Source organism: Macaca mulatta, chromosome 11, assembly GCF_049350105.2.
Source record: "Macaca mulatta isolate MMU2019108-1 chromosome 11, T2T-MMU8v2.0, whole genome shotgun sequence".
NCBI classification, from domain to species: domain Eukaryota; kingdom Metazoa; phylum Chordata; class Mammalia; order Primates; family Cercopithecidae; genus Macaca; species Macaca mulatta.
Window position 1 is genome coordinate 1028425 of NC_133416.1, and position 12686 is coordinate 1041110.

The window sequence follows — 12686 nt, forward strand, 5'->3', positions numbered from 1 at the left end:
TCCCGCACGCGTCTCGCCCACTTGTTTCGTTTACGTCTCTACCTCCCGGACACGTCTCGTCCACTTGTTTCGTTTACGTCTCTACCTCCCGCACGCGTCTCGTCCACTTGTTTTGTTTACGTCTCTACCTCCCGGACGCGTCTCGTCCACTTGTTTTGTTTACGTCTCTACCTCCCGGACGCGTCTCGTCCACTTGTTTTGTTTACGTCTCTACCTCCCGGACGCGTCTCGTCCACTTGTTTTGTTTACGTCTCTACCTCCCGGACGCGTCTCGTCCACTTGTTTTGTTTACGTCTCTACCTCCCGGACGCGTCTCACCCACTTGTTTTGTTTACGTCTCTACCTCCCGGACGCGTCTCACCCACTTGTTTTGTTTACGTCTCTACCTCCCGGACGCGTCTCGTCCACTTGTTTTGTTTACGTCTCTACCTCCCGGACGCGTCTCGTCCACTTGTTTTGTTTACGTCTCTACCTCCCGCCGCTAGAATGAGGGTGGCCAGGAGGATGAGGTCTTTGTTTTTGTTTATTACCATGTTCCCAGTGCTCAGAACAGAGCCTGGTATCATATAGCAGGAGCTCAACAAGGCTAGCTGGGAGCTCTGTCCACTAAACCATTCACTTCCTTGACACCGCAGCACACCCAGAAAAGCATTATTTCATCTTGGCAGGACGGCGTGTCTTGTGCTGTTCAAATGCTGGGCTCTGAGTAAAACCAGGCTCACCGGGAGAGATGTCAACAATGTCAAAAAATAACACTCAGGTATTCAATTTGCCTCAGAATTGTCCCAGAGACCGCCAGTCGATCCAAAGGAAGATAGGCCTAACGATGCCCTGAAGCAAACACTCTAGGCCACCAAAAATTGACAAAATCGTTTTAAGACGGCCTCCACTGAGATCTGGATAAAATCTTTACTCTCTGACGAGCTGGTTGTCAAGGCTAGTTTCAGTACACAAAGATATTTTTAAAAATAAAATAAAAACGAAGAAAAGAAATATATACATAAAGCTAAAGAATTACAATAAAACAGATTTTTTTTGGAGACCAAGTCTCTCTCTACTACCCAGGCTGGAGCGCAGTGGCACAGTCTCGGCTCACTGCAACCTCCACCTCCCAGGCTCAAGCGGTCCTGTTTCAGCCTCCCACGTAGCGAGGGCCATGGGTGTGAGCCACCACCCCGGCACAATTTGTGTATTTTTAGTAGAGATGGGGTTTCAGCATCTTGCCCAGGCTGGTCTCAAACCCCTGAGCTGAAGGGATCCACTGGCTTCAGCCTCCCAAAGTGCTGGGATTACAGGCGTGAGCCACTGCCCCCAGACTAATTATAACAAAACAGATCTTCAAACCTCGATTCATTCAGTCAATAGTTTTGAGTGCTTATGATAGAGCCAGCACCGTGCTAGGCAGAGAAGCTGTGGAGATAAAGACACCTTTTCTGCTCTCACGATCTGATGACTAGTGGGAAAATCAAGTCAACAAGCAGAAGAAAAGTGAGGGAAGTGCAGCAGTAGGGCCGGGGCCAGTGCAGGTGCCACCAGACACATTTAAGAAGAGCCTCATGCGGTCTTGGGGTATCAGAGGAGGTACCCCCAAGGTTTACTTTCCCTTTGAAAAATCAGGGTGGAATGGAGGCGGTGGTAGTGATGCACAAAGACGTGCCTGGAAGGGGAGCAGCAAGTACAAGGCGAGGGAGGTAACGGTGAGGTGGTGACATAGACAGGCGTCAGGTCATGAAGGGATAAAGAATATCATGCTAACCACGCAAAATGCTTTTCTGGGTAAGTAAAGGATTCAAACTCCAGTTCAGAATTGAGTAACTTATCTGAGCAAGAAAGAATTGGGCCAGGTGCGGTGGCTCACACCTGCAATCCCAGCACTTTGGGAGGCTTAGGCAGGGGGATCACAAGGTCAGGAGTTCAAGACCAGCCTGACCAAAATGGTGAAACCCCATCTCTACTAAAAATACAAAAAATTAGCTGGGCGTGGTGGTGGGCACCTGTAATCCCAGCTACTCAGGAGGCTGAAGCAGAGAACTGCTTAAACCCGGGAGGTGGAGCTTGCAGTGAGCCGAGATCACACCACTGCACTCCAGCCTGGGCGACAGAGCAAGACTCCATCTCGAACAAACAAAAAGATAAAAAAGAAAGAAAGAGTTAATCACGGCTAGCTCACTTCAAAGGGGTAGGGCCTCGCTGACTGGCACTGGAAGATACTTGGACAAGGAGGGATGTGCCAAGAATCCAAGCTGAAGAGTGTCCCCTGTGCTCTCCAGCCACGCTGTCCACTGGGGCAGCCACGAGCCACCTGTGGCTGTTTAAGTTAACATTCAATGCACATGTCAAAGTTCTGTTCCTCCGACCACTTGCCACATTTCAGATGCTCAATAACCACATGTAGGAGTCACGCCAAACCTACACTGGTTCACTGCGACTGCCCAGAAAAGGTAAATCAATAGATAACCACATGTAGCTGGTATTAATAGCTACCGTATTGGACAGTGCAAAGAACATTTTCATCATTACAGACAGTTCTTTTGGACAGCATTGCTCTAGATATTTTTGTTGTTGTTGTTACTTTCTTTTTTTTTTTTTTTTTTTGAGACACAGTCTCGCTCTGTCGCCCAGGCTGGAGTGCAGTGGCCGGATCTCAGCTCACTGCAAGCTCCGCCTCCCGGGTTCACGCCATTCTCCTGCCTCAGCCTCCCGAGTAGCTGGGACCACAGGCACCCGCCACCACGCCTGGCTAGTTTTTTGTATTTTTAGTAGAGACGGGGTTTCACGTGTTAGCCAGGATGGCCTTGATCTCCTGACCTCGTGATCCTCCTGCCTTGGCCTCCCAAAGTGCTGGGATTACAGGCGTGAGCCACCGCGCCCAGCCTGTTGTCGTTACTTTCTACACATTAGAGTCAGTAGTTCTATTACCACGGGTGGCTCAGGTAGTCTTACAAGCACAGGAGAAATTACAGATATGCAGCACACAGCAACATTTCAGTCAACAGCGGATCACCTATATGACAGTGTTCCCATGTGATTATAAAATACTGCATCTTCACTGTACCTTTTCTAGGTTTCACTATGTTTAGATACACAAACACCTACCACTGTGCTACACATGCCTACAGTGTTCAGTACAGTATTACAGCACGCAGCCCAGGTGTGTGATGGGCTGTGCCATGTAGGGGTGTGTGTGTGCACTCTGTGATGTTCATACAGGACAAAATGCCAACAGTGCATTTCTCAGAGTGTACCCCTGTCATTCAGTGACACACGACTGCAATTGCTATTATAAATCACGGCGGACCCTTGAACAACATGGATCCGAACTGTGCGGGTCCACTTGTATGCGGATTTTCTCCCGCCTCTGCCACCCCGACAGGCAAGTCCGGATGAATTGCAAGTTTGAAAGACCCAAAATGTATCAGAAAGAAGATATGAGAAACAAATGAAGGAACAAGACACGTATCCATATATCAAACTAACTATATTCCAAGTTGATTTAAGTAAATGGCTAAACAACATAAAAGTGGTCAGTTCTCATTGAAGATGTTAATTTTTTCTTTAAAAAGTTCCTGACATTTTGCCTGTGAGGCTGGTGAATTGTCGATCTTATTCTTGACATAAGCTCTCCATGATCTGCTTGGGTGATTTCTGGTGTGTCCGTGTTAAGCTGGGATACAGGGACAATCCCACTTCCGGTGAACGTGGCAGAACGGGAGGAGGAAGCAGAACCTCGGGAGATGACCGTACCTGTGTTCCACTCATGGTGGCAGCCGCCCCAGGGCAGGTCGATGGTGAAGCTGCTGAAGAGGTAGAACAGGGCCCAGGCCAACACAATGATGTAGTAGACGTTGAGGAGGATGACGATCATCTGGGAGGCGTAGCCAATGCCTGCGGGGAAACTGCAGAATTGGGCTAGGGAAGGTGGACGGTGGTGGCATGCACCTGTCATCTCAGCTATGCGGGACGCTGAGGTGAGAGGATTATCTGAGGCTGGGAGTTCAATTTATCATTGAGCAAAACTGCTATTTTTGTAACTCTCTGTCAATCTATAATTATTTCAAAATAAAAACTTAAAGAAAATCCTATATATGGAGAAATAATGAAATTAAATACTGTAAATTTTAAATACTTGTGTCAAGATAGAATTTTTTTTTTTTTTAAGAGGCAGAGTTTCGCTCTTGTCACCCAGGCTGGAGTGCAGTGGTGCAATCTCAGCTCACTGCAACCTCCGCCTCCCAGGTTCAAGAGATTCTCCTGCCTCAGCCTCCTGAGTAGCTAGGATTACAGGTGCCCACCACCACACCCAGCTAATTTTTTGTATTTTTTGTATTTTTGTATTTTAATTTCACCATGTTGGCCGGGCTGGTCTCAAACTCCTGACCTCAGGTGATCCACCCGCCTCGGCCTCCCAAAGTGCTGGGATTACAGGCATGAGCCACCACGCCCAGCCAAGATAGAACTATTAATGAAATAATTTTTTCTCATTTAAAGTTCTCTTTTAAAATTTTTATAATTGATTTAAATATGTCTTAAAATACAACAACATAGCTATGTATTTAAAACATATAGCTAAAGTAGCTTTGCACTCTACTTACTTAACCTAAAACCTTAGCCCCATCCTCGCTGCTGTTTCTCGCCCATTCTCTGATGGATCAGCTGACTAGCTTAGCATGCAGCCCACAAACCAAGGGTTTAGCCTAGAGACTCGCAGTCTTAACCTCAGAACTGCTACTAATCACTCAAGTCATTCCAAATAAGGCTCATAACCATGAATGAAAATGCTTTGGAATCAGGTACAGAGCTACTCACCCTCAAAGATGGGGCAGATCTTCCTCCAGGCTGTAACGCCTCCCTGACTGGTGTACTGGCCTAGTGCTGTCTCCAGAAGGAAGACAGGAACGCCACAGGTAAAGAGGAAGACGAGGTAGGGGATGAAGAAGGCACCTGTGGTTAGAAAACAGGCTGTTCATTTCCTGGGTCTGTTCTCCTCCTGGTCTGCACTCAGCTCCTCCCATGACCAACCCATACTGCCAGTCAGAATCTCGGAGGTAGGGAACATGCTAAGCCGCAGGAGACAGCTGCCTAGATGTTTGGAACCACAGCAGAGATCAAGAGTCACTGTGTTACTACACGGTCTCTTGCCTTTTTTCACTGCAAAGTTTCAGTCTATACCTATTAAAGTTTGTTCCCAGGCCGGGCGCGGTGGCTCAAGCCTGTAATCCCAGCACTTTGGGAGGCCGAGACGGGCGGATCACGAGGTCAGGAGATCGAGACCATCCTGGCTAACACGGTGAAACCCCGTCTCTACTAAAAAATACAAAAAACTAGCCGGGCGAGGTGGCGGGCGCCTGTGGTCCCAGCTACTCAGGAGGCTGAGGCTGGAGAATGGCGTGAACCCGGGAGGCGGAGCTTGCAGTGAGCCGAGATCCGGCCACTACACTTCAGCCTGGGCGACAGAGCGAGACTCCGTCTCAAAAAAAAAAAAAAAAAAAAAAAATTAAAGTTTGTTTCCCACTGAACAATTACTGCCTAACACATAACTTTTGGCAATAACAAGGAGCTTATTAAAAAACAGATGTCTAGGAGCATTGGCAAAGCCCACAGTCTATAATTCTTTTCAAAGAAATCATTGCTCTTAATGTCAGGTAGTCTTTTAGTAGGTTGAAATCAGAAGCCCTTTCAGTCATTGTTGTGGTTTGAATGTATCCCCTAAAGTGTGTGTGTTGGAAACCTAATTCCCTCTGCAACAGTGTTGGGACGTGGAGCCTAGTAAGATGTAAGTCATGAGGGCTCTGCCCTCATGAATGGATTAATGTTATTACTGTGAGAATGTGTTTGTTATAAAAGTGAGTTTGGGCCAGGCATGGTGGTTCACACCTGTAATCCCAGCACTTTGGGGGGCTGAGGTAGGAGGATCACTTGAGCCCAGGAGTTCAAGACCAGCCTGGGCAACATGGGAAAACTCTGTCTCTAAAAGAAATACAAAAAAATTATCTGGGCATGGCTGTCTGTGCCTGCAATCCCAGCTACTCGGGAGGCTGCGGTGGGAGGACTGATTAAACCTGGGAGTTCGAGGCTGCAGCGAGCTGTGAGTGTGCCACTGCCCTCCCTCCAGCTTGGGTGACAGAGCAAGACCCTGTCAAAGAAAAAAAAAAGGTTTATTTGGCTCTCTGTCTTTTGCATGAATATTCTCTTGCCTTTCTGCCTTCTGCCATGGGATGACACGAAAAAGAAGGCCCTCACCAGAGGTGGACTCCTGCCCTGGACTTCCCAACCTCCAAAACGATAAGAAATAAATATCTGTTCCTTATAAATGACCCATCTCAGGTGTTCTGTTGTAGCAACATGAAATGAACTAAGCTAGTAATCTGTCTCCTTCTGCTTCTATGAGCATTGGCGGAGACAAGACTACTGGTGCCAGATATACTGATATTTCCTCTACCGTGGACCTGTCATCTGCTGGCAAAGTGGACGGGAGAATTCATGGGACACAGAATACCAGAGAAGAGACAGCTGCACAGAGAGGAAAAGCTGCTTATCGGCAGAGGGTCCCCTCAAGCTTTCAACTGAGTACTAGTCAGTGCATACGTGTGAGAAAACTGAGGTGAGGGAAAGAACCATTCAAAATGATTAAAGGTAATGGTGCTCACATGCTGCCAGAGTAGATCATCTCAAGATTCACCAGGCATTAGGCAGAGTATGCACAAGGACATTTCCTCAGTAATGGGGAATATTTATCCCTAGACTGAGCACACTTCTAGTCCTACCTAACAAATCTTAAAAGCAAGACGTAAAAAGAGCAAGTAACTTCACTGGTCCCAGAACAGAGCTCAAGAATATTTATAGAAATACGAAATTGGCCAGGCGCAGTGGCTCACGCCTGTAATCCTAGCACTTTGGGAGGCCAAGGCAGGCAGATCATGAGGTCAGGAGTTCAAGACCAGCCTGGCCAACACAGTGAAACCCTGTGTCTACTAAAAATACAAAAATTAGCCTGGCATAGTGGCTACTTGGGAGGCTGAGGCAGGATAATTCTTGAACCTGGGAAGCAGAGCTTGCAGTGAGCCGAGATTGTGCCACCGCACTCCAGCCTGGGTGACAGAGCGAGACTCCATCTCAGAAAAAAAAAATAAAGAAAATTTTTAAAAAGAACAGGTGTGCCTAAGTGCTGAGACAGTTTCAAACAGCTTAATGTAATGGGAGTCAATGAAAGAAATAAAAGGGTGAGAAAAAGCTTACAGAAATAATAACTGAAATTTTTACAAATTTTATGAAAACTATAAACCTATAGATCCAAAAAGTTCAACAAACACCAAGACAAAAAAAAAATTTTTTTTAAACTAGTCCAAGGTGCATCATAATCACATTACTTAAACCAGAATATGGAGCTTTTAAGGGAAAACCTTAAAAGTCACCAGAGATAAAGGACACATATGTACAGACAAAGATAACATCAAATTTCTCATTTAAAACAATGCAAAAGAGAAGACAGTGATGACGAGGCACATTTGTTAAAGTAATAAAGGAGGGGGGCGGGAAAAAAAAGCTGTCAACCTGGAATTCTATACCCCGCAATAATACTGTTCAAAAATGAAAGTGAAATAACTGTTCCTTAAGACATGCAGAACCTGAAACGATCTATCACAAGCAGAACTGAACTATAAGAAATGTTGAAGAAACTCCTTCAGGGAGAGTGAAATGATATCACCAGATAGAAATATGAATCTACACAAAGTAATAAAGAACTTTAGAAATAGTAATTACATAGATAAACACATAGAATGTTTTTCTTGTTATTCAAATATTTTTAAATGATAATTGGTAAACAAAAATAAAAACAATGTAATATGGATTTTGTAACATATAAAAATGTATAACAATAGCACAAAGATCAGGAGGAAAGAAATGAAACTGTAACATTTTAAGGTTCTTATATATACAAAGTGGTACGTTATCACTTGAAGATAAACTGTGATAAGTTAAAGATGTATACCACAAAGTTTAAAACAACCACTAAAATAACACAACAAAGTTACAGCTAATAAGCTAACAAAAACAAGAAAGCTAACAATGGAATAATAAAAAATATTCAATTATTCCAAAAGAAAGCAGGAGGAGAGGGAAAGGGGAAACAAATAACTGATAGTACAAATAGAAAACAAATAATAAGATGATAGAGTTAAACCTAATTATATGGATAATTGTATTAAATGCAAATGGTCTAGGTATCCCAAATAAAAGACAGAGATTGTTAGATTGGCTTTTAAAAAACTGACAAGACTCAACTATATGCTGCCTTAAAAAAAATGACTTTGAATAAAAAAGACACGAAGAGGTGAAAAGTAAAAGGATAGAAAGATATACCATGCTAATACTACTCAAAATAAATCTGTAAAGTTTATCTTAATGTTACACAAAGTAAATTTCAGAGCAAAGAATATGACCAAGGGTGAAGAAGGTCATTTCATAATGACTAAAGGGTCAATTACTCGAGGGTCCATTAACCAATCAGTATTTCAAGTGCATATTCACCTAATAACAGAGCTTTAAAATACATGAAGCAAAAACTGACAGAACTACCAAGAGAAATATATAAACTAATTCCTGATAAATGTTAAAAATTTTAATAGCCCTCTCTCAATAATTTATAGAATAAGTATACAGAAAATCAGTACAGACATAAAAGATTTGAAAATTATGTCAACCAACTCAACTTAGTTGACATTTATTGAATATTCTATCCAGCAGTCCAACAGCAGAATATACATTAGTTTCAAGTGAGCACGAAATATTCTAACAAGATAGGCCCATATCCTAGACCAGAGAACAAATCTCAGTAAGTGTAAAAGGATCCAAGTAACATAAAATCGGTTCTCTGACTAAATTAGAAATCTATCAGAGAAAGACATTTGGAAAATTTCCACCTATTTGGAAATTAGGTAACACATTTCTAAATAGCCTATGGCTCTATTGAAGTAATCAAAAGAGAAATTATAAAGTATCTTTTTTTTTTTTTTTTTTTTTTTTGAGACGGAGTCTCGCTCTGTTGCCCAGGCTGGAGTGCAGTGGCCGGATCTCAGCTCACTGCAAGCTCCGCCTCCCGGGTTCATGCCATTCTCCTGCCTCAGCCTCCCCAGTAGCTGGGACTACAGGCGCCGCCACCGCGCCCGGCTAGTTTTTTTCTATTTTTTTTAGTAGAGACGGGGTTTCACCGTGTTCGCCAGGATGGTCTCGATCTCCTGACCTCGTGATCCGCCCGCCTCGGCCTCCCAAAGTGCTGGGATTATAGGCTTGAGCCACCGCGCCCGGCCTAGAAAGTATCTTGAATGGAATGAAATGAAATCCAGTATCAAAATGTGTGGCATGCTGCTAAAGCAGTACTTAGGAGATTTACTAAATGATAAAAGAAGAAAAGTTTCAAATCAATTACCTCAGCTTCCACCTTAAGAAATGAGAAATTATTGCTGAAATGAGGGTGTAGGGAGGGAAGGAAGGAAGGGAGGGAGGAGGGAGAGAGGAGGGAGGGAGGGAGGGAGGGAGGGAGGAAGGAAGGAAGGAAGGAAGGAGAAGGATAAGAGCAAATGAAAGCCAAAGTAAGTCAAAGGAAATAAAAATCAAAGTGGAAATCAATAAAATGGAAAACAGGAAAATAGAGAAAATCCATGAACCAAAAGCTGGTTCTTTGAGATAATAAAATTGATAAAATTTTAGAAGATACAAATTATCAGCATGACGAATGAGAGGTATCATCAGTAAAGGTTCTATATATATATTAAAACAATAATAAGAAAATATATGAAGAACTTTATGCCAGTAAGTGCAACATATATATAGGTAAAATAAAAAATTTTCTCAAAAAACACAACTACCAAAGCCCACTCAAAAAGAAATAGTCTGAATAGCCCTATAACTACTAAGGAAAATTCGTTTTTGGTTTAAACCCATCCCACAAAAATTTCCAGGCTCAAATGACTTCAGTAGTGAATCCTCCAAATATTTAAGGAAGAAATAACAACAATTCTACACAAACTCTTCCAAAAAATTGAAAAGATGGAATGCTTACCCAACCAATTTTATAAAGTGAGCATTACCCTGATAATAAAAGCAGACAAATACATTATAAGAAAAGAAAGTTAAAGATCAATATATGTCATGAACATAAATGCCAAAATTCTAAACAATTTTAGGAAATCAAACCTAACAATATGTTAATAGGACAACATATTATATAGCAATGTTTATCCCAGGGATACAAAGTGGGTTTAGCAGTTTTAAAAATCAACATAGTGCTGTAGTCTCCAGCTCCTAAAATAAATGGATAAACAAATAAATAATGTGACTCATCCTGTTAACAAAAGAAAAGCTATATGATCATTTCATAGGTAAAGTATTTGACTGAATCCAACAATCATTCCTAATGAAAACTGCCAGCAATGATGATGAGAAGAGAACTTCCTCAACTTGATAGAGGGCATCTACAAAAAACCCTGCAGCTAACATCATACTTAATAGTGAAAGACTGCTAAGACTGAGAATAAAACAAGTGTCTATTCTTACTACTTCTATTCAACATTGTACTGGAGATTCTAGCCAAAGCAATAAGGCAAGATAAGGAATTAAAGGTTATTCCAATTTAAAAGGAAAATAATAACACTGTTTTATTCTCAGAAGACATGATATTCTACATAGAAAATCCTTTGGAATACACACACAAAAAAACCCTACTAGAACCAATCAGTGAGTTTAGTAAGTTTGCAGGATACAGGATGGGCATATACAAATCAATTGTATATGTATTAGGAACAAACAACCATAAATAAAATGTAGGAAATAATACCATTTACAATAGCATCAAAAATATGAAATACTTAGGAATAAATCTGACAAAAGTTGTGAAAGATATATATACACTCACAACTACAAAACATTGCTGAGGGAAATTAACAAAGAGCTAAATAAATGGAGAGTCATACCATATTCAGGATCAGAAGACTTAATATCATTAAAATCTCAATTCTTTCCAAATTGATCTATAGATTTAATACAATCCTAATCAAAAGCACAACAGACTTTCTTGTAGAAATTCACAAATTATTTCTAAAATTCATCTGAAAATGCTAAGGACCCAAAATAGCCAAAACAAAAACAAAAACAAAAACAAAAAAACAAAGAAAAGGGCTGGGCGCGGTGGCTCACGCCTGTAATCCCAGCACTTTGGGAGGCCGAAGTGAGCGGATCACAAGGTCAGGAGATCGAGACCATCCTGGCTAACACGGTAAAACCCCGTCTCTACTAAAAATACAAAAAAAAAATTAGCCGGGCGAAGTGGCGGACGCCTGTAGACCCAGCTACTCGGGAGGCTGAGGCAGGAGAATGGCATAAACCCGGGAGGTGGGGCTTGCAGTGAGCCGAGACCACGCCACTGCACTCCAGCCTGGGCAACAGAGCAAGACTCCGTCTCAAAAACAAAACAGAACAAAACAAACAAACAAACAAACAAACAAACCTACCTTTGAAAAAGAAGAACTGAAGTAAAATTGTAGGCTTAATTCCACCTGGTATTTATATTATCCTCAAGCACAGTAATGAAGACAGTACTGGTGTCAAAATAAACAGATCAATGGAACAGAGTAGAATTCATCAACAGACCCACATACACACAAACAACTAATTTTTGATGAAGGAATAAAGGCCGTTCACTGGAAATAGGATAGTCTTTTCCACAAATGGTGTTGCATAAGTGAATACCTACACAACCTCTGAGAAATGAACTTCAACCCATCCCTTCACTGCATACAAAAATTAACCCAGAATGAAACATAGACCTAAATGTAAAACCTGAAACTATAAATCTTCTAGAAGAAAACATGAGGCCTTGGGTTAGGCAAAGATCTCTTTATATGACATCAAAAGTATGGTTTGTAAAATAACTAAGTGATAAACCAGACCTCATCTTTATTTATTTATTTATTTAAAATGCCTTCTCTTCAAAAGACACTGTTAGGAAAAGGAAAACAGTCCAGGTGCAGTGGCTCATGCCTGTAATCCCAGCACTTTGGGAGGCCAAGGCAGGAGGATCTCTTGAGCCCAGGAGTTTGAGATCAGACTAGGCAACATAGTGAGACCTCGTCTCTACAAAAAAAAAAAAAAAAAAAAAAAGTTTTTAATTTTCTGGGCATGGTGAAACACGCCTATAGTTGCAGCTACTTCTTGGGAGGCTGTGGTGGGAAGATCATTTGAGCTCAGAAGGTCAAGGATGCAGTGAGCTGTGACTGCACCACTGAACTTCAGCCTGGGCGACAGTGAGATCCATCTCAAAAAAAGAAAAGGAAAATTACAAAACACAGAATGAAAAAAAAAGTATTCGTAAAATGCATTTCTGTTAAAGGACTTGTGTGTTAGAATATATGAAGACACCTCAATAACAAAGGATAAACTACTGATATGTGAAAACTGTAAATGAATCTCAAAATAATTATGTTGTATCATAATTATCAAAATATGTATGATTCCATTTATATAATGTTCTAAGAAATGCAAACTAACATATGGTGGTATCAAATTATCATAATTATCAACACACTGTATGATTCCATCTATATAATATTCTAAGAAAAGCAAACTCGTTTAGTTTGCATTTAGCATAATTACTGATTGCACTGGGATACGATGGCAGGAGTGAAGTTGGG

At 41.8% G+C, this 12686-nt stretch overlaps 1 protein-coding gene across 3 annotated transcripts in view; it reads right to left on the reverse strand.

Annotated features, from left to right (window-relative positions):
- Positions 1-12686, reverse strand: part of SLC6A13 (solute carrier family 6 member 13) — a 51692-nt gene that overhangs the window by 19786 nt on the left and 19220 nt on the right. For all 3 annotated transcript variants that reach the window (XM_028829068.2, XM_028829072.2, XM_028829065.2), the window contains exons 3-4: positions 4807-4941; positions 3745-3885 (exon numbers count right to left, since the gene is read on the reverse strand). In XM_028829068.2, the coding sequence (XP_028684901.2) occupies positions 3745-3885; positions 4807-4941 (276 nt within the window). The remainder of the gene's footprint in view (positions 1-3744; positions 3886-4806; positions 4942-12686) is intronic.